The sequence below is a fragment of the Microcaecilia unicolor genome, chromosome 6 (genome assembly GCF_901765095.1).
Source record: "Microcaecilia unicolor chromosome 6, aMicUni1.1, whole genome shotgun sequence".
NCBI classification, from domain to species: domain Eukaryota; kingdom Metazoa; phylum Chordata; class Amphibia; order Gymnophiona; family Siphonopidae; genus Microcaecilia; species Microcaecilia unicolor.
The window spans coordinates 91,015,706-91,037,904 of NC_044036.1; the positions used below are offsets into that span (position 1 = coordinate 91,015,706).

Here is a 22,199-nt window from a genome sequence, read left to right on the forward strand (position 1 = left end):
CTAGGCACTTCCCTACTGAGCTACTTGCTGAATTTACATGAATCTCATTTGCGTGTGATTTTCCTTTTGAGCTTCACTTGCTATTTCAAAATCAGTAATTTCTACTGTGGGTCTAACGGTGGGCACACGGTTTTTAACAGAGACTTTTGAGCTAGAGAATGACATGGGGATAAAATTTGTCCCTGTGGGTTCTATCCCCATCCCTTCCCCGCGGGCTCTGTTCCCAACCCCACCCTGTCTCCGTGGGCTCTGTTCTAATCTGCAGAAGCCTCAATCACTTACGATTTTATATTTAAATCTTTTTATTAAAGTATGAAAAGGAACAATATGCTGTGCAACTGTTATGTATAAATTACAAATAGAAAACAATAATAACAGTGAGCAACTATAATAACCCTCCCACCCCCAACAATAACTGACTTCTACTACCCCAAGGAATTCTAATCTACCCTGTTAAAACTGTCCAGGGGTACAAAATACACCCTGTTCTGTATACCCCAGAGGGGAGAAATATGCCCTATGAAGCACTATTATGATTTTTTAATCTGTGGAGATATATATATATATATAATATACACATTTGTACCCCGCGCTTTCCCACTCATGGCAGGCTCAATGCGGCAGGCAATGGAGGGTTAAGTGACTTGCCCAGAGTCACAAGGAGCTGCCTGTGCCGGGAATCAAACTCAGTTCCTCAGTTCCCCAGGACCAAAGTCCACCACCCTAACCACTAGGCCACTCCTCCACTCCACTCATCAACAATCTCAGGATTCAGTCCAGCTCTCCTGTCTTCCACAGTCTCTCCTGCAATAGAAGATGTCTTCTTAGAAGATGTGCTGGTAGCAGGAATGTACAGGATCCCCCATGCAAATTATTCTAGTTGTAGCCAGCATGTTTGCTTGTTTTTCCAACAAAATAAAAATATTGTCATCTGCAACAATCAAACATAAATAACAATCCAGTTCGTTAACAGGCTTCAAAGTAGAAAGTGAAACAGGGACAAAGTTTGTTCCCATCCTCACGGGATCTGTCCCCGTGTCATTCTCTGTTTTGAACATCGGCCCCTGAGTGGTTCGAGCAGAGAAAAATGTCTCACGTTCTGTCACAGCCTCAGACAGTGTGCAAGAACTATTAAGACGATAAACCAGTAAGTTCTGTTTGTATGACTTCAGTAATTTGTCCCAAAAAAAAGACATTTGGTGATAGGAAAAGAAGCTTTTCGAATTTCAGAAGAAAAGTCATGTGTGAGTGATCTGTGAAGTAAATTTTTAGGTGATTACAGCAAACTGATCTCATTGCATTATTCCCTCCAATAAATTCAAAATACTTGCCTGATTCAAGCCCTGTAGATTGATCATGACCTCGCATTTGTTCTTGACTCAAAGCAGCAGTGTTCCCTCTTCAAATGATTTCCTACTTGTCTGCTCAAGGCTGGCATTTCTGAAGGCTCAAGAGGGAGTGTAAACTTGACTTCTTATCCATAAGTTGCTCCTTTGAATTTGGTCTCTAAAATTATAGAGGGCCAATAGACATAGAGAGGAAAGGTTGAGAAGTTCAGGCCTTTGTTTGTTTAATCTGTTTAAATATCCCATAGGTGGGTGAAATAAGCAAATGTTCTGCTGATAGCTCAAGTTGCATTGCGCAGTGAAAGATCAGATCAGTGCCAGGATGGGAGAAAGATACTGGCCATAGTGATAGGGTGGACGTTTTCCAAGAGAGAGACAAAAGAGAAATGTTTGTATTGTATAGTCTCATGCTGAGTAGTTTCTTTGATGCTGTATTCTGTGACAACCCAAAGACTGAGTTTTTCCTTCTCTTTGTCTTGTTTGCCTTCTTTTAAGGTAATAATAGTTGCTTCTATGGGAAGTGCTATTATTGTCGAGAAACTGAGCCAGCATGTGCTGATATAGATATAATGGAAGGGTCAGTCACTATGTGGTTACCAGATGTTTGGCCCCTGCAGAAGCACCGGCACCCCTGGGGCAGAACCTACCGTGAGGGCAAATTAGCCAGGTATGAAAATGAGCAATGTAGGAACAAAATCTGGGTTTCACAGTTGAGGGCTGGTGTGTGTGGTGGCAGTTGGGAGGTATTGTGAAAATGACAAGTAGCAGACTCCTTCACATAGCCTGTGGTCTAGTCTGCCACAGCCCTTTCTGCTGTATGATTTGCATTTAAGTGCATTAACTGTCTTGCTGAAATGTAGGCAATATGAATGCATCTTAGAGCTGGGTATGAGATTAGCAAGTTACCTGTTTTTAACTGTAGCAGATCCAGGCTTGGTGCCTAGAGAAGAAAAGCTAGTGCTAATTACTTTCTGTGCTACCAAGGTGCGATGTTAGAATATTTTTTTCTCTCTAGTCTTAATGAAAAGAGTACAGAATAATTATTCTCCCTCTGTCATTAGGTGGGAATATGATGAGAGCTACTGTGATGCTGTAAAGAAAACATCTCCATATGACGCAGGCCCTCGTTTGCTGGATATCATAGATACTGCCATCTTTGACTATCTAATTGGCAATGCTGATCGCCATCACTATGAGAGTTTCCAGGATGATGAAGGGGCCAGCATGCTTATACTACTTGACAATGCCAAAAGGTGTGTGTTGCTGTGCTCCTCTTTCTCCAGTGACTATTGTGCTACCTCAGGGAGAATAGTGTGATTTACTCTGATACACGAGTGGTAATATGGGAACTTGGGAATGACAAGAGATGTGATGAAAGGATAGTACATTCCTTAATGTCAATATTTGATTTGCCTTTAAACTTTATCTGAAGCTTCTCTAGAATTCTCTTTTTTTTTCTTTTCAAATACAGTCTGTCCTCAGCACTCAAATTCTGGCCCTATAAATCTTTCAGCCTCTGCAGCATGGTGGAGGGAGCTGGGAGGTGCTCTAGTAGCTTTTTTTTTTTTTTTTTTTTAGTTTTTTTATTTATAGTTTTTCCATAACCATATAACATCAACATTAAACAGTTACTTTTCACAAATTAAATAACTTTTGGAATGATTGCTTTTTACAATTCCATATCTCTTCAGCTATTAACATCATTATGCTAATCTCCATCTCCCCCCCTCCCCCCCCCCCCTGCTTTCCTTATTAGCAGTCTCTATGTCCTTGTATGTTCACTGATGATGCCGACCAAGTGAGATATGATTCCCATATCTTTTGGTGTTGGGCCATTCGTCCTTTATTCATCGCTGTGAGCTTGGACATCAATTGTATATATTTCAGTTTTTCCTGTACCACTAAAATGTCAGGTAGGCTAGGTTTTTTCCATGATGCCACAAGCGCTAATTAACCTGCCACAAACACTTGTGTGGCAAACTGATGCACATGTTGTTGGATTGCTGGCGGTTTGAAGTGGAGTAGGCAACATTCTGCCTTCAGCTGGTAGTGTGCGGCTGTCACTAAATTTAAATAGTCCACAATTGTCTTCCAGTATCTCTGTGCGTGTACACATGACCACCATATATGATACATATCACCCTCACATCCACATTCCCGCCAGCATTGGGAGGAGCCCGACCCAAACATCTTGACCAAGCGACTTGGGGTGTGGTACCAACCATATAGGATCTTATGCCTATTCTCCACCATAGCGCTAGAGATTGATACTCTAAGTAGGGATTTGAGCGCCCTTTTCCATTGTGCTGAATCATACATGGTCCCTATTGCCATCTCCCATTTGTGTGTATATTGTTCTACTGGATTTTCTCGGGCCAAGAGGGCTTTATATATTCTAGATATACCTCCCTTGTTCCCCCCACTTGTCATTCCTTTTTCTAGTTGTGTCTCGGTCAACTCAAGTTCTTCTCTCGCTTTGCATTTAATAAAGTCCTGTACCTGGTGGTAATGAAAGGCCTGTATGGTGGAGAGCCCATGTTCCTGGCATAACTGCGAATAAGAGGGGATCTCGCCCTCTTCACACATTTGTCCTAATGCATACAATCCCATATCCTCCCAGTCCTTATACACTCTAGTAGCTTTTTTGCAGTATTTTGGGTGATGCACAGCTTGAAAGGTGACAGCTAGTACTAGCTAGAGAGAGGTTTATGCTTGCATATATAACAGTTACTGACCAAGAACAGCAGTATGAATACTCTCACATGTGGGTGACATCGTCTTAACGGAGCCCACACAGGCTATTACCGTGCCACGTGTACAATTCCAAATTATAGAGGTGCACTACATTGATGGGCCCACCAAATGTAGTTCATCACTAAACCTGGCAATGTTTTTGTCTGAATAAAACATTTTATTGACATTTCTCCTAGAACAGCCTTTTTGATCACCGCCACCCTTTTTGAGCACTTTAGGAACAGTTTTAGGAACACTTCCCGACCTACATTTCTGGAAGCTTTTGGAATGCCACACCACGCATGTGTGCGTCTTCCCACCTGCCACTGTCATGCAGGACCCTATCAATCTTTCATATATAGCTAATAGAATTCAACACCAAGGGGGGAGGCATGTGGGTATGAGTATATTCATTCTGCTGTTCTTGGAGAATGTGTCACAGGAGAGTAACTTTGTTTCCTCCAAGTGCAAGCAGGATGAGTATATTCCCTTACTTGTGGGAATCCCTAGCTACCAGACTGCCCTAAACAAACAAAAAAAAAAATCAGAACAAGCCAAGACCCTCAGCAGACAGGGGTGCTATTCATATTATTTTTGGGGGTGGGGGGCAGTCTGTAACAGAAAGAAAAGGGGTCTGGGGGGCAGGAGGAGTTGGATTCTAGACCCCAAATAGATTTCAAAGAACTATCTGACCAAACCTTCTGTCACATCAGGAGTTAAGTAATGAGATGTGAATGTGTGAACCAAAGTCCACATTGTAGCTGTCAAGTGGGCTACTCACACAGCCATGGTTTTGACTTGAGTTGTGACCTGATCCTCTGGAGTCAGCCCATCCTGGACATAAGTAAAGGAAATGCAGTTTGCTAGCCAATTTGCCAATGCCATCCCGTTGATTAAGGCTCTCTTGCAGTCCCAGGTGTGCAGTGTGCTTTCGCTTTGATGGCAACGCTTATTTTTTTAATATAAACGCTTGTCATTTAGGTGTGATGTCATTTAAGCAACTGCAGCATGTAAGCTTGCATCAGTTAAGCATGCCATCACTTATGCTGCTGTTTCATAGTTTGATATTTCACAGGAATCTAGGCATATACTGCAAATAGGTGGGGAAAATGTGGGATACAAATGCAACAAATAAATATATCCATCTGCATGTTTTCGAGCAATCATCTCAACATCTGCAAGCTGATATCTGCTGACTTGGGCGCACCTCCATAACTACTGTAGTCAGAGACTCTGCTGCTGTGGGAGAAATGCAGAAGCATGAGTTACATCTTGCAGGGATCCTATGAACTCCAGTTTTTGGGATGGGCTGAGCTAGGACTTGGAATAATTTATGACAAGCCCTAGTATCTCTAGCATCCAAATGCTCATCTTCTGACATGTTAATCACCTAACTAGGGAAACTTGTGCATTCAAACTGTATAGAGATGGTCTTGGTTTCTGCAAATGTCGCTTCTCGAAGGCTGCCAGCAACAATGGCTGGGACTAAGTCGATGGAATCGCATCCTTCAGAGACACCTGGAGATGTATCAGGGCCCTCGTTTTGGCCCAGTGGAGGCTGTTGTACTCCGTCCTTTGCCAAGGGGTATGCTGGGGATGCTTCAAGGACACTGGTAATCTCTGTGCTGTCTACGCAATGCCTCAAGGGATGTCAATGACGCTTCTTGGCTTCCGCTCAATTTACTGCATCGGTATCCCACGGTGTCTGTGAGAACAAGGATGAATCCTTTATCTTCCTCTTCACTGTCACCATGTCACTTTGCAGATTATTTCTCCAATAAGGTTCAGTCTTCCTCAAGTCACATAGCCTCCCCTTAGTGATTTGCCATTAGGTCCTTGTACTCCTCTCAGTGCTACCCATCTTTCATCTCTTTCACAATTTGTTCCTCCATCTTCTCATCTTGTCAGGGTTGTGTCCTCTTTAAATCCGTCTACCCCTTATACAGATCCTATACCAGCTAGTCTCCTTAAGCATTTTTGGAGCCATTATTGCCATTTCTGTTGTCTCTGGTGACTACTAATCTTATTCATAGTATTTTCCCAAATGCTTGGAAACAGGCTGTTGTTCGTCATCTCTGTAAGGATCCCAGGGGGAATCTTTGAGCAGCCAGCAACTTTCACCATATTTCAGATCTCCCATTTGTTTAAAAAATAGTGGAGAAAATAAGGACAGACCAACTAGTTTGACTATCTTGACAAGGCTCGTGTACTCCATCCTTAACAAACTGGTTTTCAGCTCATCATTTCACTGAATGTACTCTTGGTCTTTACAAGTGGAGGAGTGGCCTAGTGGTTAGGGTGGTGGACTTTGGTCCTGGGGAACTGAGTTTGATTCCCACTTCAGGCACAGGTAGTTCCTTGTGACTCTGGGTAAGTCATTTAACCCTCCATTGCCCCATGTAAGCTGCATTGAGCCTGCCATGAGTGGGAAAGCGAGGGGTACAAATGTAACAAAAAAAAATTCTAAATAGTGGCAGGGAAGCTTTGCTTATTTCTTTGGACCTCTCTACTGCTTTTGACTTGGTGAATCATCCCATTCTTCTTCCATGTTAGACTGACTTGTGTTTTTGAAGAATGGCCCTTGCCTGGTTTCAGTCCTAGCTTTCTGATTTGTCTTTTCTTGTACAGTGTTCTTCAGTTCCTCTATGCTTAAACCCCTGGTTTCCAGAATCTCCGGTGGTCCATCTTGGGTCCCATCCTCTTTAATATTTATTTAGCCCCATTAATTATATTGATTCAATCTCTAGGCTTTACTGTTTCGCTTTATCCTCATGATGTTCAGATCCTGATGCCATTGGACTCCTACTCCCCTCAGGCTATATCACTTCCAAACTGGATAGAGTTGTTGATTGGTTAGCAACTAAGCAGGTGTAACTTAATCCATCTAAATCTGAAGCTGTAACTTTTTCGCCACCTTTCTCTAATGTTCTTCAAACTCTACTTTTTCCTAGTATTAATGGGATTACTATCCCTCTCAAGGATTCTCTAAAAATTCTTGGTTTCACTGTAGATAATGCTTTCACTCGTCATAGACAGATCTCTACTGTGGTTAGTAAAAATTTCTTTACAACAGATCTGCTCTCTTCACCCAATGTTAGATCTTCTTTCCCTCAGGATTGTTGTCTTGGCCCTAGTGATTACTAAGTTGGACTATTGTAATTCATTGTACTCTGGCCTTCCAGATAAATAGGTTTGAAGACTGCAACTTGTACAGAACATAGCAGTTATGTTATTTCTTTCCAAATAATAATTTGATCATGTTACCCTGTTATTTTTGTCAGAGCATTGGCTGCCAATTGCCATTTGTATTTCCCTTGAATATCTTACTATCTATCAAGTTCTCCCATTCAGGTCTTCCTTTATTTCTTTCTAACCTTCTTGTCCCTTATAGCCTGTTGAGATGCCTTCTTACTATACCATTTCATAAACACATCTGGCCTGATGTCATCAGGTCTACCTGTTCAGTATTGTGGCTTCTAAATTATGGAATTACTTCCCCTTGGCTATTAGATTGGAATTGTCTTTTCATAAATTTAATAGAACCCTTAAGAAATTTATTTTTTCTCAAGCTTTACTCCAAGTTGGGAACTGATGAAGTTGGTAATCACAGTTCTTCACGTTGTGTGTCCTCATATAACCCTATTGAATAATATTGTAATTTTGCCATGATGTGCCTCCTGGGTGTTTTTATGTTCATCTCTATACGACCTAGTCTTTAATTCTACCTATCTCCTATTTTGTAAGATTTTATCTTTTGTAAACTGCTTAGATACCTATTTTGTACTGATTTGCGATATATGAAGTAAGAAATAGAAAGGATACCCAACTGATGGCTTCTGTCAACGTATTTTGTCGAGGAAGGTTGAGATCGTCTCCGTGACGACACATCCCCAAAGTTCAGTGCAGCTCCCATGGCCATGGAGACCAGTGTCCCTGATGCTGTTGTCAATTGACCAAATTTCTCAGCACCAAAAATCCTTTTGCGCTGCTTCTCATGACCTTTGATGCCTCTCCGTAACATCTGTAGATAGTTTTCAAAACGAATCTTGCAGGTCCCAGGCATTGCAGCCACCAGTTATGAGGGTCTGCAGTAGACATGTTCTGTTGCACTGGGTATGCTTTTTAAAACCACTGGCAGTTTTATTGGACATGTCCAGAAAAATAGCCACAGCAAAATCAAATGGCCCGATTTTGAAAACCTACCTAACCAGGGTGTTCAAGGCCTAAGGGAGCCTAGTATGCTGCAAAAAGGGAAGGAAACTTAAAAGTGCTGGGTAAAAAAAAACCTAACTAAAGGGAAACTACCTGGATGAAAGGCCCTGCATTGCAGCAGGAATTACACACAAGCAAAGAATCGTGGACAAAGCAAATTTGACAAACTTGGAACTTTGTTTGAAGTGAGAGAGTGGAGAATCCAAAGGTACATTCGAGCCACTCAGTGGGGGGAAAAAACAAGACTTGATAGGGTCCCGCGTGACAGCAGCAGACAAGAAGACATGCTTGTGTGGTTCAGCTCTTCCAAAAGTTTGCAGAAATGAAGACAAAGTGTTCTTGCACAGGCTCTGGGGTAAGACATCAAAAACATGTGAGAATATACTCATCCTACTTGTCCTTAGAGATTCATCAGTACAGTTATTTGTTTTATACAGTAATATTCATAGTCATAAGGTATGTTGGATGTCCATGTTGGGTTAATTTTAGGTGTCCTGACAGGTTGGGAATTAGTAGGAAAGGAATGAAAAACAAAAATGAGAATGTATCGCTCCATGGTGCGACCACACCTTAAATACTATATGCAATTCTGGTCACCGCATCTCAAAAATATAGCAGAATTAGAAAAGGTACAGAGAAGGGCAACGAAAATGATAAAGGGGATTGGACGCTTTCCCTGTGAGGAAAGGCTAAAGCAGCTAGGGCTCTTCAGCTTGGAGAAGAGATGGCTGAGGGGGCGATATGATAGACGTCTATAAAATACTGAGTGGAGTGAATGACATGTTTACGCGTTCCAAAATATACTAGGACTAGGAGGCACGCAATGAAGTTACTAAGTAGTAAATGTAAAAGAAATTGGAGAAAATATTTCTTCACTCAATGTGTAATTAAACTCTGCAATTTGTTGCCAGAGAGTGTGCAAAAAGCAGCTAGCAGGGATTAAAAAAATGTTTGGATAATTTCCTAAAAGAAAAGTTCATAAGCTGCCATTAAGATGGGAAAATCCACTGCTTATTTCTAGGATAAGCCGCATAAAATCTGTTTTACTCTTTTGGGATCTTGCCAGGTACTCGTGACCTAGATTGTTTTCAACAGTAACCAGGATATTGGGCTTGATGGACCTTGTTTGTCCCAGTATAACAACCTTATCTTCTTATGTAGGTGTCACATTGTTGGCTTGCACTGTGCAGTTGCAGCCTCAGTAGATCATTACCCCGTAAACCTGTTTAAGTAGCATTGTAAATATGTGATCAGAATTTCTGGAAAGTGAAAGGATTTGAATGATGTTCAGTCTTTGCAACTGATGTGTTGAGGGGCTGTATTTGTTTTTCAGCTTTGGAAACCCCTCGCTGGATGAGCGGAGCATCCTGGCTCCTCTGTATCAGTGTTGCATGTAAGTACTAATTTTGCCATCAGTCAAGCAAAGACTCTCTTGTTCAAATGCAGCTTTTGTGTGTGCTTGTGCTGATTTTTCAATTTTGCTTAACTTTCTTTCCTTTCTTTTAGAATAAGATGCCTATTGACTTGACAGAAAATAATTACTTTTCTTTCTGTAAGCGTTCAAAAACCTGGCTGTTCAATAATGTTGGGAGGGGGGGGTTTAACAGTTATTGGTCTGGCATGGAACCTGCTGCATCCTTATAGGAAATGACTGATGCAGGCTTCTGATTCTAGGATGTGTGGTTCTATGAGCATTATTTTTATTGTATTTTGTAGTTTTATAGTGTTTTTTATTTTATGATGTTGTGTTATATAACGTACTGATTTGGCTCTGTAGTTTTACCTTGAACTGATTTTGTTAAGCAAAAAAAATAAGTTCCAAATTAAATTAAGTCTCCAACATAGGGGCCTCAATACTAAAGATGTATTAAGTAAAACCTGTATGCTAACTACTGTTAGCATGTCAACATACAAGTCTAACAAAACTGTATGCTGGTTAGCCCAAGTGTGGATATGTTAAATTTGAAGATGTCTGTTGCATATGCTACTCCACAACAGGCAAGAGAAAATTTTTTTGAAAACTGGATAATTACAAATAGCAATAGATAATAGTATAGTCCAGTTTGAATTTTCTTAATCTTTAAGTATAGAAGAATCCTTTTTACACAAGCACAGTTTATAACATAGATACTTCAACATCAGAAGTTAATCATATATATTTTTTCAGAACCTCAGTGATGTAAATCGCTATCCTTTAGATAGAATCGATTCTAATAACATTAAACTCTTCACTGGTTCTTTTATTTTTCTTTCTAAGTTTCTAAATTTCGTTTCAATAAATATATATTTTTAGCTATCACTTATCTTTTCAATTTTTCAAGTTTGTCGGACCCAGGGGATCATCTGCCCGACATGCATGTTTTGCCCATAGTGGGCTGTCTCAAGGACATTCCCCTGTAATATAGATCAGAATTGATTAGTAGTCCCCCTGGATATTAGCAGTAAGCCTACATTCAGAGAGTACCCAGAAAAACTAAAAACAAACTCACCCCGTGTTTCTTTTAGCGTCAGCTCAGCAAATGTTATTAGCCAAGATGGCGCCAGCTGTTTTTAGAGCTAATTAAATAGACGCTACGTTATGACGTTTTGACGTTTATAAGCCCCGCCCCCCAAGGCGTTCCACCAGCAGCAAAAAAACATCATCCAGTAATGCTACCGGTGGAGACCGGGTGAAATTCAAATAAGAGATGTCCACTCGATTTCAGCATTCAGACCCTTAGGTGAAACAGTTTGAAGCATAAAGATATTAAATTGCTCTCTATAGTTCAACAGTTTCTTAATTGACCCACCCTCCGGTAGCATTACTGGATGATGTTTTTTTGCTGCCGGTGGAACGCCTTGGGGGGCGGGGCTTATAAACGTCAAAACGTCATAACGTAGCGTCTATTTAATTAGCTCTAAAAACAGCTGGCGCCATCTTGGCTAATAACTTTTGCTGAGCTGACGCTAAAAGAAACACGGGGTGAGTTTGTTTTTAGTTTTTCTGGGTACTCTCTGAATGTAGGCTTACTGCTAATATCCAGGGGGACTACTAATCAATTCTGATCTATATTACAGGGGAATGTCCTTGAGACAGCCCACTATGGGCGAAACGTGCATGTCGGGCAGATGATCCCCTGGGTCCGACAAACTTGAAAAATTGAAAAGATAAGTGATAGCTAAAAATATATATTTGTTGAAACGAAATTTAGAAACTTAGAAAGAAAAATAAAAGAACCAGTGAAGAGTTTGATGTTATTAGAATCGATTCTATCTAAAGGATAGCGATTTACATCACTGAGGTTCTGAAAAAATATATATGATTAACTTCTGATGTTGAAGTATCTATGTTATAAACTGTGCTTGTGTAAAAAGGATTCTTCTATACTTAAAGATTAAGAAAATTGAAACTGGACTATACTATTATCTATTGCTGTTGCATATGCTAAACATTTAAACAGCAGTTAATGAGTAATTAGGTCATTAGCATGCCTCAAGAAGTTAAAAGTTAAACGCACACTTCTAGGACATAACATTTAGCTCAGTGGCTCTCAACCCAATGCTCGGGACACACTCAGCCCCTCGGGTTTTCAGGGTATCCACAGTGAAAATACATAAGAATAGTTTCATGCATTGGGGACTCCTTATATGCAAATTGATCTTGTGTGTTCATTCTGGATATATTGAAAACACCACTATGAGTTCCCCAGAACAGGATTGGGAAACTGTGCGGTAGGAAGTGAGATTCTCCTCCTGCTGGCTCTACCCTAGGATGCCTTTGAAAGGGTCAGGGAGGCTTGGGGATGGAGAGTGGATCTTTTTGGGGGAGTTTGGGGAATCTGAAGAAAAAGGTGCTGTTCTGCTCAGGTGAGCTTGGCCCTTTTACTTGGTGGAGCTGGGCCTATGGATTAATAGTGCACTGTTCATAATGCTGTTTTTTCCTGCACTTGTGTACTGTTCTTAGCACATGTATTACTCATATCAGTAGTGAACATTTCTTTTTATGACAGATCTCCTCCTATCTGTACCCTTCTCTTCTGCTGCCAACTGCAGACTCTGTTCCTTTTATCTTTCTGCACCTTATGCCTTGAACAAACTTCCTGAGTAGTATGTCAAGCTCTATCTCTGGCCATATTCAAATCTAGGCTAAAAGCCCACCTTTTTGAGGCTGCTTTTAACTCCTAATGCTACTTGTTCAGTACCCATGTCTGTTCTTATCATTCTCACCATAAGTAATTCCCTAATCCTTTATTTGTCCTGTTGTCTGTCTTGATTAGATTGTAAGCTGTCGAGCAGTGGCTGTTTCTTACATGTTTAGTGTATAGCGCTGCATACATCTAGTAGCGCTATAGAAATGATAAGTAATGCACTAGATTTTTAGCTCTGTCTTAGTACATAGTGCTTATAGAGAATGGAAAATAACCTCCAAAGTAAATTTTAATAATAATTTTCTTTTAATCTAGTCATGCTTTTGTTGTAAGATATGGGAAGTGGAGTTTCTGTGAGCCCCCTCTGGTCTTGCTTTCTAAACAATCTGGAACTAAATGACTTGGCATAGCCAGTGCTCTGCTGTGAGCTTTGTGCCTTCCTCCAGCCAGTGTTTTTACACCAGTCTCTATGGAATACACCCTCTTTCCCATATTAATCATTAGGTTTAGGTGGCAGTTACTTACAACTTTACTAACTCAAAAGAGAGCCATTGGCATCGGGGTACCTCAGACTGCAACCTTCTCTTTGCTGCTTGGAGCCAATGTCATACTTTGTGTTGTGCAGTTCAAAATCTGACACTCTGAGCCTGGGCAGCAGAGGAGGATAGCTTAAAAGCACTGTGTGCTACTGTACTCAAAAGCAAGGGTTGTGTGGGATTAAAGATTGAGAGAGAAACGGGACAGCCATGGGCACCATTACTAACACCCCAGCCCTCAATCTCCTGTGGCTGATGTTTGGGCCCTTACCACAGAATCTTATGAGACTGGGGCCTTGCTTATACAGAAATATAATTGGGTATGTTCTCTTCCCTCCAAGATCCTAGCCAGTGTAAATTTGTCCTGTTTTTCTTGGCTCTCCATATAAAACTTAATTGCTGAGAATTTTGTCCGTATAGCCAAGAAAGGATTTGTGAAAGAGTAAAAGCAGCTTGGAAGACAACCATGGTTCATAAATCTATGGTCCTAACTCAGGAACATGCAAACAGCTTCCACTGGAATAGATACCATAGTGTACTTTCTGTTTGTGTGCTTAAAGAGAATTTTTATGACTTGGCTACATAAAAAGTGATTGAACCCTGGTCCTTGGAGGGCCCAAGGATATCCCTAATGAGTAAGTATGAAATGATTTGTATTCTGTTGAGGCATATTCATTAGGGGTATCCTGAAAACTTAGCTGCCTCTGTTCTAAACTGTACTGCCTCATTATAAACCGAGTAGTTCTAGTTTCTTCTAAGTATTTACACTGTCTCTGTGATTATGGTGTGAAGCTAAAAAACCACATTGTTAATGCCATTAAACTCCTTCCTTAATAGGACATGAAGCCCTGTCTGCAAAGTTTGTAAATTTGCATACAATGCTAGCTGTGCTCATATTGAAATGTAATTTGCTCTCTTCCAGTATTAGAGTGTCTACGTGGAACCGGTTGAACCACCTGAAAAGTAGAACATTAAAATCTGTGCTGAAGACAGCTATGGCTCATGAACCTATTGTACCAGTGCTGTCTGAGGCTCACTTGGAGGCCATTGACCGGCGGCTGCTTGGCATCCTAGCCACAGTGAGGCAGTGCACAGAGCAGTTTGGACCAGATGTGGTGCTGGTGGAGGATAGAATGACACTCACCCACATGTAATTTAACAGACTGTTAAAGGCCAAGTTTTTACCAGCTGCAGCAAACAGCACAATCTTCTCTTAGACTGAAAGTGAAAAGAAGACCAGAAATGGAAAATGTCCTCAGTTGAGACCGGTCAGTTGATCTTTGGATGGAATTTTTTCCTCAGTAAGTAGAAAAGAGTTGGGACTGAAAAAGCTGCTGGTATCCCCTCTGTGCAGGGCAGAAATGATTGCCAGAACCGGTCACCAATATTTGGCCTGTTCAACAGGAGAAATTGCTGCTCTCAGTCCAGTGCTGCTCCTGTCATCTCTTTTATACCAGTCTGGGTGTTTTTATAGCAGAAGTTCTGATCTGGAAAGGAGCCTTTTCCTCTTTTAAAGGAGAGATGCAGAAAAATAAAGTAACTTCTCCAGTGAGCACCTTGAAGAGAAAAATCTGCTTGTGGGGGTGGGGGAGGTTTAACAGGTGCCAGAAGCCTTTCATGTAGATAGAAGGTAGAAACGAGTCCATCCAGGAAGCCATTTTTCAGTTCCTGGCCTTTTCTTTTTATTATCTAACTTAGTGGAAATTTTCTGACCAGTTCACTAATGTAATACAGAATCTACCCAAAGTATCTCTTGGCAGCAAATGATAGAACAGGTAATTGTCTGAGTCCTGAGACACGCAGGAATCATGCCCATAGAGGTTCCTCAAGGCCAGAGGAAAGTCCCTAAATTAGCCGCTAGCACCGTGATCTGTACTAAATGACCTCAGCTTTGTGCATAGATTTAGTAAGTCCTTCAACATTTTCTACCACTTTTGATTTGGATAGTAATGTACCTAGGAATGCAGTCAGATTAAAATGATTATAATAAGGGAGACAGAAGGACATGGTTTGATTTAGAGAATCACAGGTGTGCCACTACAGTAACACACCTCTTTGCAATAATTATTTACAAAACTGCTGACTGATCAACCACTAGGGAAAGAGATTTATCTGGGCATGATGACAGCAGAGTGTTACTGTGTTGGAGTAGAAGAAAGTTTTTAAACAACTTATTGATATGTTTTCCCTCTTAGATACAATTAAAATAGATTTGTGAAAGTATAGTACCAAAACACCCTGTCTTGGTCCTGGAAATTAGACAGAAAAGTAAGTTTGTGGGATCTGCCAGTGGTCTAGTAACAGTACTGACATTTTCCCGTAGGGAAAGAGGTGCCCATGCATTGCACATGATAGCAGGGTCTCCAGCTGAGGACTGTCACTGTAGTGGCTGAACTAGGTAAGTTGGGAAGAAGTATAGAGTAGTGGGAAAGAGCCCTGGTCCATTGGTATCCCTGCTACACTTCTTATTGTTTACAAGAGCATCTGCATGAATGTAGGAGTGCTGGTGTGCTATCTTATGTGGAAAAATAAGAATAGCGAAGACCTGACACATTTTGGCAAAGCTTAAAAGACTGAATGGAGCTGCTCATTTATGCTCCCTTTCCCCACTCTAGTTGGATGGTCTTATGGATAAGTGGGCTTAACCCATTTTTCACACCTGAGGTGTTGGCCCAGTTGTCCATGTGGCCAGTGGGACTAGCCCATTAATCACATGCAAAATTCTTCAAAATTGGCTTTGATTTTAGTCCACATCTACATAGTTAAATATTGATGTCTTGATGCACTAAATCCAGAAAGCCACAAATTGGCAACATTGAGAGCCCGCTTGTCCATAAAATCATCCATTTCATCGCTCCCTTTTTGGTTTCCATGGCCACTCATTTCTGAGAAGTGTTTTCCAGGATTCCACAGAGACACTCACACATCCTCTTTCTCTGCTGTTTGGCCATCAAACATAATTCCCTTGACTGTTTCTGCAGCTGGTCCTGGTTTTCGTATACATCAGTACTACTAACTACTACTAATCATTTTTATAGTGCTACTAGATGTACGCAGCACTGTACACATTATATGCAGGTACTTATCTCTGTCCTTAGAGGGTTCACAGTTTTTGTACCTGGGGCAATGGAGGGTTAAGTGACTTGCCCAAGGTCACAAGGAGCTACACTAACCATTAGGCCACTCCTCCTTCACAGTAGATCATGATTCACCCTTGCTGCTGATACCCTCCTCTGTGTTTCTTGGGCCCTTATCACTTTTCTAGAAATGTGATGTCCTGGCAGTGAGACCAGATTTCATAGTGCATGGAGGCCTCTGGGGTCTGTTCCTAATCTTAGTTGCAACTACTTGGACACTTAAGGCTGTGATTTTAATGATAGTTATATTTATGGCTCTAATGAATGCATGCATGCAGCTCTGTACAGTAGCAAGAAGGAATTGGGTACATTCTCTACCCCTAAGACCATACAAACTAACTACATACCTGAGGCAACAGGAGATGGAAGCCTGTTTACTAAATTGTGTTTTTAAAAGGTGATTTAAACCTTAGTTCATTCCTTTCTCTCTTTAGTAATGTACATGCCTGCAGCTGGGAATAACCAAGGAACCAACAGGGCAAGCGATCCACAAGATCCAAAATGACAATATGAAAAGAGCAGATCACACAAGGAAGTGCTTTATTCATGTGAGGTATAAAAGTACACAAGGCACTCGACACTGGCCATGTTTCATCCACACAAGGGCTGCGTCAGGGTCTATGGTAACCAGGCAGTGTGTATGTCAGGGGTGTAGCTAGGTGGGGGGCATGGGCCCCCACAGATTTAGCCCTGGCCCCCTACTTTCACCCTGCCGCCGCCGCTGCCCCTCCCCAGCCACATTTGGCCTCTCCCCCCGCCGCCGTCAGGTACCTTTGCTGGCGGGGGTCCCCAACCCCCGCCAGCCGAAGTCCTCTTCAGCGCCAGTCTCCAGTGCATTGCTGATCTGGATTTTGTTTCTGTGAGTCCTGATGTCCTGCACGTTCCAGGACTCTCAGAAACAGAATCCAGATCAGTGAACGCGCCGGACTCTGAGACCAGCGCTGAAGGGGACTTCGGCTGGTGGGGGTTGGGGGCCCCTGTCAGCAAAGGTACCTGGCAGGGGAGGGTTGGTGGGAGGGGGGGTCAAAAGGGACGGGGGGGGGGGGCTAAAATGTACCCCCTCACCTCGGGCTCTGGAGCCCCCCCCCCTCCCGCCGAAGTCTGGCTACACCCCTGGTATAAGTGTGTGAGTACCATCGTTTGGCATATGTTGTTTTAAAGCAAGGAAGTGAAGTTTCATATACACACTGCCTGCTTAGCATCGCCCCTGACGCAGCCCTTGTGTGGGCAAACCACAGCCAGTGTTGGGTGTAATATCTCACATCAATAAAGCATTGCCTTGTGTGATCTGCTGTTCTCATATTGCAGCTGGGAATCCTATATAATAATTCTCACCTCCAACGTTCTATGCTTGGGACCGTGGCTCCCTGGCTGCAAGTGGTCTGCGAGGCAGACACGCACAGACGTCACTGATGTCAACACAGCTGATTCCAAGGCAAGGGGTGCGCGTGTTTCCCTACTCCTCCTACTGCCTCGGAATCAGCTGTCACCCCCCCCCCCCCCCCGCGCTATGGCCCCCTCGAAACCCACCCCCTCCTGCGAACCTGTCGACCCCCCCCCCCCTCGGAACGCCGAAAACTGCCGCCACCGCCGTTGTTGTGCTACCTTCCCTGACGTCAGACGCACGGAGTTAAACTTTCTAAGAAGATGATTGAAGAACCTAAGGGAAGGTAGCACAACAACGGCGGCGGTGGCGGCAGTTTTCGCTGGCACGGGGGGGAATGACAGGTTCGTGGAAGGGGGGGTTCGAGGGGGCCGGGGGGGGGGGGGGGGAATTGCCTGCCTAAGGCCCGTTTCCTTGCCTACAGAAACAGGCCTTTTTTACTAGTATGTATATGTTACCAAAATCAGAACTGAATAACCAGCCTGTAGTCTTTAAGGCAACAGCTATCCCAAAGTTATTATTTATTACATTTGTATCCCACATTATCCCACCTGTTTGCAGGCTCAGTGTGGCTTACATAGTTTTGTTACACCCCATTCCCCACAAATACAAACTACCCTAAGTACAGATGCTCTCCCACACACCTTTCCCTTACCTGATGAATCCTTCCAAGTTCTGATTTACACAGCAGCAATCCCCAATCACTCCAGTCCTACTGGCACCAAAATGTTAAGAATGACACTGGCAGATATGAGTCTCCCTTTTTGTCCCTCACCTGCCCAAATCAGGACCTAGAAGATCCACTGGATATGAATGTGGAATGGAAATTTTTGGGGTATGGGGGGAGGGGTTAGTTTGCAGCAAGGACAGAACTACTTAGCTTTAGTGGACCCTCTGGAGAGGTGGGAGTCCTGAGAAGAGAAATCTGCAGTGGGGAAAGAGAATGAAAGGTTTTAAATATATTTTGAGCCTCTAAATTTGTCACAGCATGTTACGCTGTGTAGAAAATAGTCCTCAGGGTGATTCAACCAAAGTTATAAAAAGTGTCTGTGGGAGAAATGAGACTTGAACTTGATTTCCCTGATTCTCAGCCCCTGCTCTAACAACCCACACCTTCATTTTAAACCCTGTGATTTGTATAAGTACTCCTGAAGTAAGAGACTGGATTTATTATACAGTGTGATGTAAGGTGAGATATCAAGTGCTATTATGTGCATATTTTAGTGTTGCATATTTTTCAGATGGTAATCTCATAATTCAGGAACCAAAAGGGAATCATTTCTTAGAATAAGAGCACTGACCCTGTGGTACTTTGTAGTCAGATTACCAGTGGGATCAGGGCTGCTTAAGTCAAAACCAAATAGTCCATCCTGGAGCTGGATCTCTTCAAAGGATATTGGGGTGGCTCACTGTTGCATAGCACAAGAAGCTTTTACCCAGCTGACTAATTAAAGTGCAGGGTTTATATTACACATCTTGTTTGGTTTTATTTTGCTTCACATGGCACTGTTTAGTGGAGTTCACTCTTTGCCAAAAGGAAGGATATGCTTTGTATACTACAGCTACTCCAGGGATCACCTGGAATTTGAGAGAGAGGTACAGTATCTTGGGATGTTCTGCTGCAGCTTCATTGTTCAGAAGGTTTGCCACGTTACAGGGCTAATGCAAGGGTATTTGGTGCCCTAGGAGAGCCTTAAGCCTTTTGCTTCCCCAGTTAACTTTCAGCTCCCCCCCCCCAATAATGTTATCAACAATCATGATCATCTCCCAACCCAGCATAGCATCCAACAATGAGTGAGGGTGCTAAACCCAATGGGAATTACCCCTCCCTGGAAACGATCAAGGAGTCTGCTGAAGCACCCACAGAGCTGGCTCCTATACAACCTAGAGCAAGCCCGTGCAAATGCAGAATTAGATGCCATGCTTTTAAATATTAACCTTTGTTTTGTGTATGTTTGTATATCCTATAATAATCTCAGACTCTGGATCAAAACCCAGGAAAAAATGTATTTGAGGACACGCCTCACGAAACAGCTCGAGGCAAGTTAAACTATAAAAGAAAAAATTCATATAGGAGACATCTTTTTTTTTTTTTTCCCCCCTGTGTTTTGATCCAGTGTATGAATATCTTCCCTTGTTAAAAGGTAACTATAAAACTGCTACTCAAACCATGAAATTATTCATAATACCAAATGTGGATCCTAACTATAGTATATGACACCTCATTCCATATTTTATTCCTTCTTTTTAAAAATTTAACATTCCTCTCTGATATTAATATGATTACTTTATTTACTATATACTGTAATGGCCTTCAAAGTCTGACATATTAAAGCAGGAGCATAAAAAGATACTGAGGCACGCTTATCTTGCTTTTCCCAATGTGGTCCCGTTTCACCGGTTGGCTTTTTCAAGGGATAACTGTGCAACCTCTCTGTCAAAGCTCTGCTCTTGAAACCACACTATGCAGCCATTTTGATTTTCTAAGCTGGCATCCATGACTTCGTCTTGTTTTCCAGAACCTCTCAAAAGCAAGGCATCTCTCACTTTTGGAGTTTAATGGGACTTAAGCTTGAGCCGTGTGCCTGTTCGGGAAATGCTTCTGCTTTAAGCATTTAGATATCTTATGGACTTTTGGGCCTTACAGTATTTAGAAAATAAAGTAATCATATTAATAAGAGAGATATTGGAAAATTTGGAGGTTTTTTTTGACCAGTGATGACTGATTAGCTTGTGTTATTCAATATCAGAAAAGTTCTGACAGATACCATGTGGGTTTTTAGGGGTTTTTTTTCCCCTCTGTTGAATGAGATATTTATGTACAAAAACTGTACATTTGGTGTTATGAACACTACCAGAAAGGCCAGCTCTGCCTTATCATTGCTGGTTTGCAGTAGACCCCTACCAAACTTGTGGAGGGTTTCCTTTTGTCTCTCACTGTCCAAAGAAAACATGGTGGAAGTGTTTTTGAATTTTTTCATGATTTGCTTTTTGCCAAATCATTGTGGGACTTATAAGACAGATGTTCTTCCAAGGGCCCAGCAGAGTGAGTGACTCAAAAGTAGCTTGAAATATGGCAGTAGAACCCATGCATTCACTGTGGCAAAACGAGTTTCTTTTTGTTGTAGCTCTGTATATATATTTATTCAAATTCAGCATTGTTGTTTTCTACATGGAATTCATTTAACAGTAATCCAACCAAACTTTGGATTGTTACTCTTTTGGGTTTAGACATTCTTGGTACATTATCTACCTCTGCTTCTCTTAAAACCTAATGCATTTTGTTGAAGTTTATAAGTTGTAATTAAAAAGAAAAAAGTACAAATGTTTGGGAATGTGAAAGCTGACAGGAACAGCAGCTGTTGCTTATGTATTTATTATAACTTCCACCACAAGCCCTGCTTCCTTTTTTTGCTCTTTTAGCTGCATCTCATAGGTTTTCACAGTTAATGTGCCCTATATAACCCTTGGAACTTTATATGGATTCACCATGGAGTTGTGCGGCTGGTGTGGCGTTGTCAGAATGATAGGCCAGGTTGTGTCTGTGTGAGATTTCCATAGATGCACACAAAAACAGCTCCCTGAAACAGGCTCAGCTGCTAGGAAAAGCTGCCTGGCAAGATTGGGGAGGGGAGGGGGGGGGGGGAGGTGGAGATGGAGAATAGGCCTTTAGGCTAAAATACCTTTGCTTAGGGCAGGGCTTGTATTTCTGAATCTGTATTCTCTGCTGGTAAGAGGTGGAACTGTAGCATACACTTCTAGGCAAATGTACATTCTGAACCAAATAGGGCAATTAACTTATACTTCATTGATTTATGGTAGAAGAGGCACTGCAAATATATTTGAAACAAACACCATCCAGGAGTGAAGCATAAGGATTGAATGAGTTGGCTGAACTTCAATCAGGCGCAGAAGCCAGGCCAACTGGATAATTAATGGAAGTAGTCTTCAGAAGGGTACAAATAATGGTAAAACTTTAAATAAGATGTGAATAAAGATTTTAATACCTAAAGGTGGCTAATGCTTATTATTACAGCGCTGTAGTATGCTTTGGGTACTCTACTGTTGTTAAGTTTGAACCTTTTATTCATAGATCTTAGGGGCTGGGCCAACTAGCTGTGGAACACAATACTCTTGATGTATATGGGAGAAAGGAATCGAAGATGCAGCTCAAATTTGACTTACAATACTCTGAAAAGTAAAGGCGGAAGGAGAAAAGATTACAGCACAACCCCAATCCTGAAGTAAAAGTCAAAAGTAGCATTTCCTAAAAGAGCTGGAGATACATTAACATGAGTACATCAGGATTGCAGTACTGTTATTCACTGCTATGTATACACTGGCAAGATAGAATTCTCGGAGTGTTATCTTTTTGGAGGAAAAGACTTCAGAAACTCTTTATTCACTACATAAGTAATGTGAATCACAGACTGTCATAGATCTCCTTACATACTTGATATTAGAGACTATGATACAGGTTCCTCATTAGTCAAAAAACTTGCCTTAAACATAATATGACTATCTCCTATTGTGAGTGGTGTGATGCTCTATTATCTACAATTTAACAAAGGTAATAAATGCACTTATCTGAGCAATAGCGTTAGCTGGAGCGTATGCTCTACAGAAAGCTTCTGTTTCCCAAATGCTTCATCGGGAGCTCAGCCCTCAATCACCAAAAGTGCCCTTCATGTAGCTGACCGGTATTTTCAGCAACACCGTTATTC

General features: G+C 41.8%; 1 protein-coding gene across 10 annotated transcripts in view; it reads left to right on the top strand.

The window, feature by feature from the left end:
- Positions 1-21,461, top strand: part of FAM20B (FAM20B glycosaminoglycan xylosylkinase) — an 89,940-nt gene extending 68,479 nt beyond the window's left edge. For 9 of the 10 annotated variants that reach the window (XM_030205424.1, XM_030205421.1, XM_030205429.1 and 6 more), the window contains 4 exons: positions 1,842-2,013; positions 2,408-2,599; positions 9,625-9,684; positions 13,877-16,037. In XM_030205424.1, coding sequence (XP_030061284.1) covers positions 1,842-2,013; positions 2,408-2,599; positions 9,625-9,684; positions 13,877-14,108 — 656 coding nt within the window. In that variant the 3' untranslated portion in view covers positions 14,109-16,037. Of the gene's footprint in view, positions 1-1,841; positions 2,014-2,407; positions 2,600-9,624; positions 9,685-13,876; positions 16,038-21,297 lie in introns of those variants that run through there. The other variant, XR_003942390.1, reaches the window with a different exon arrangement.
- Positions 21,462-22,199: the final 738 nt, after the last annotated feature.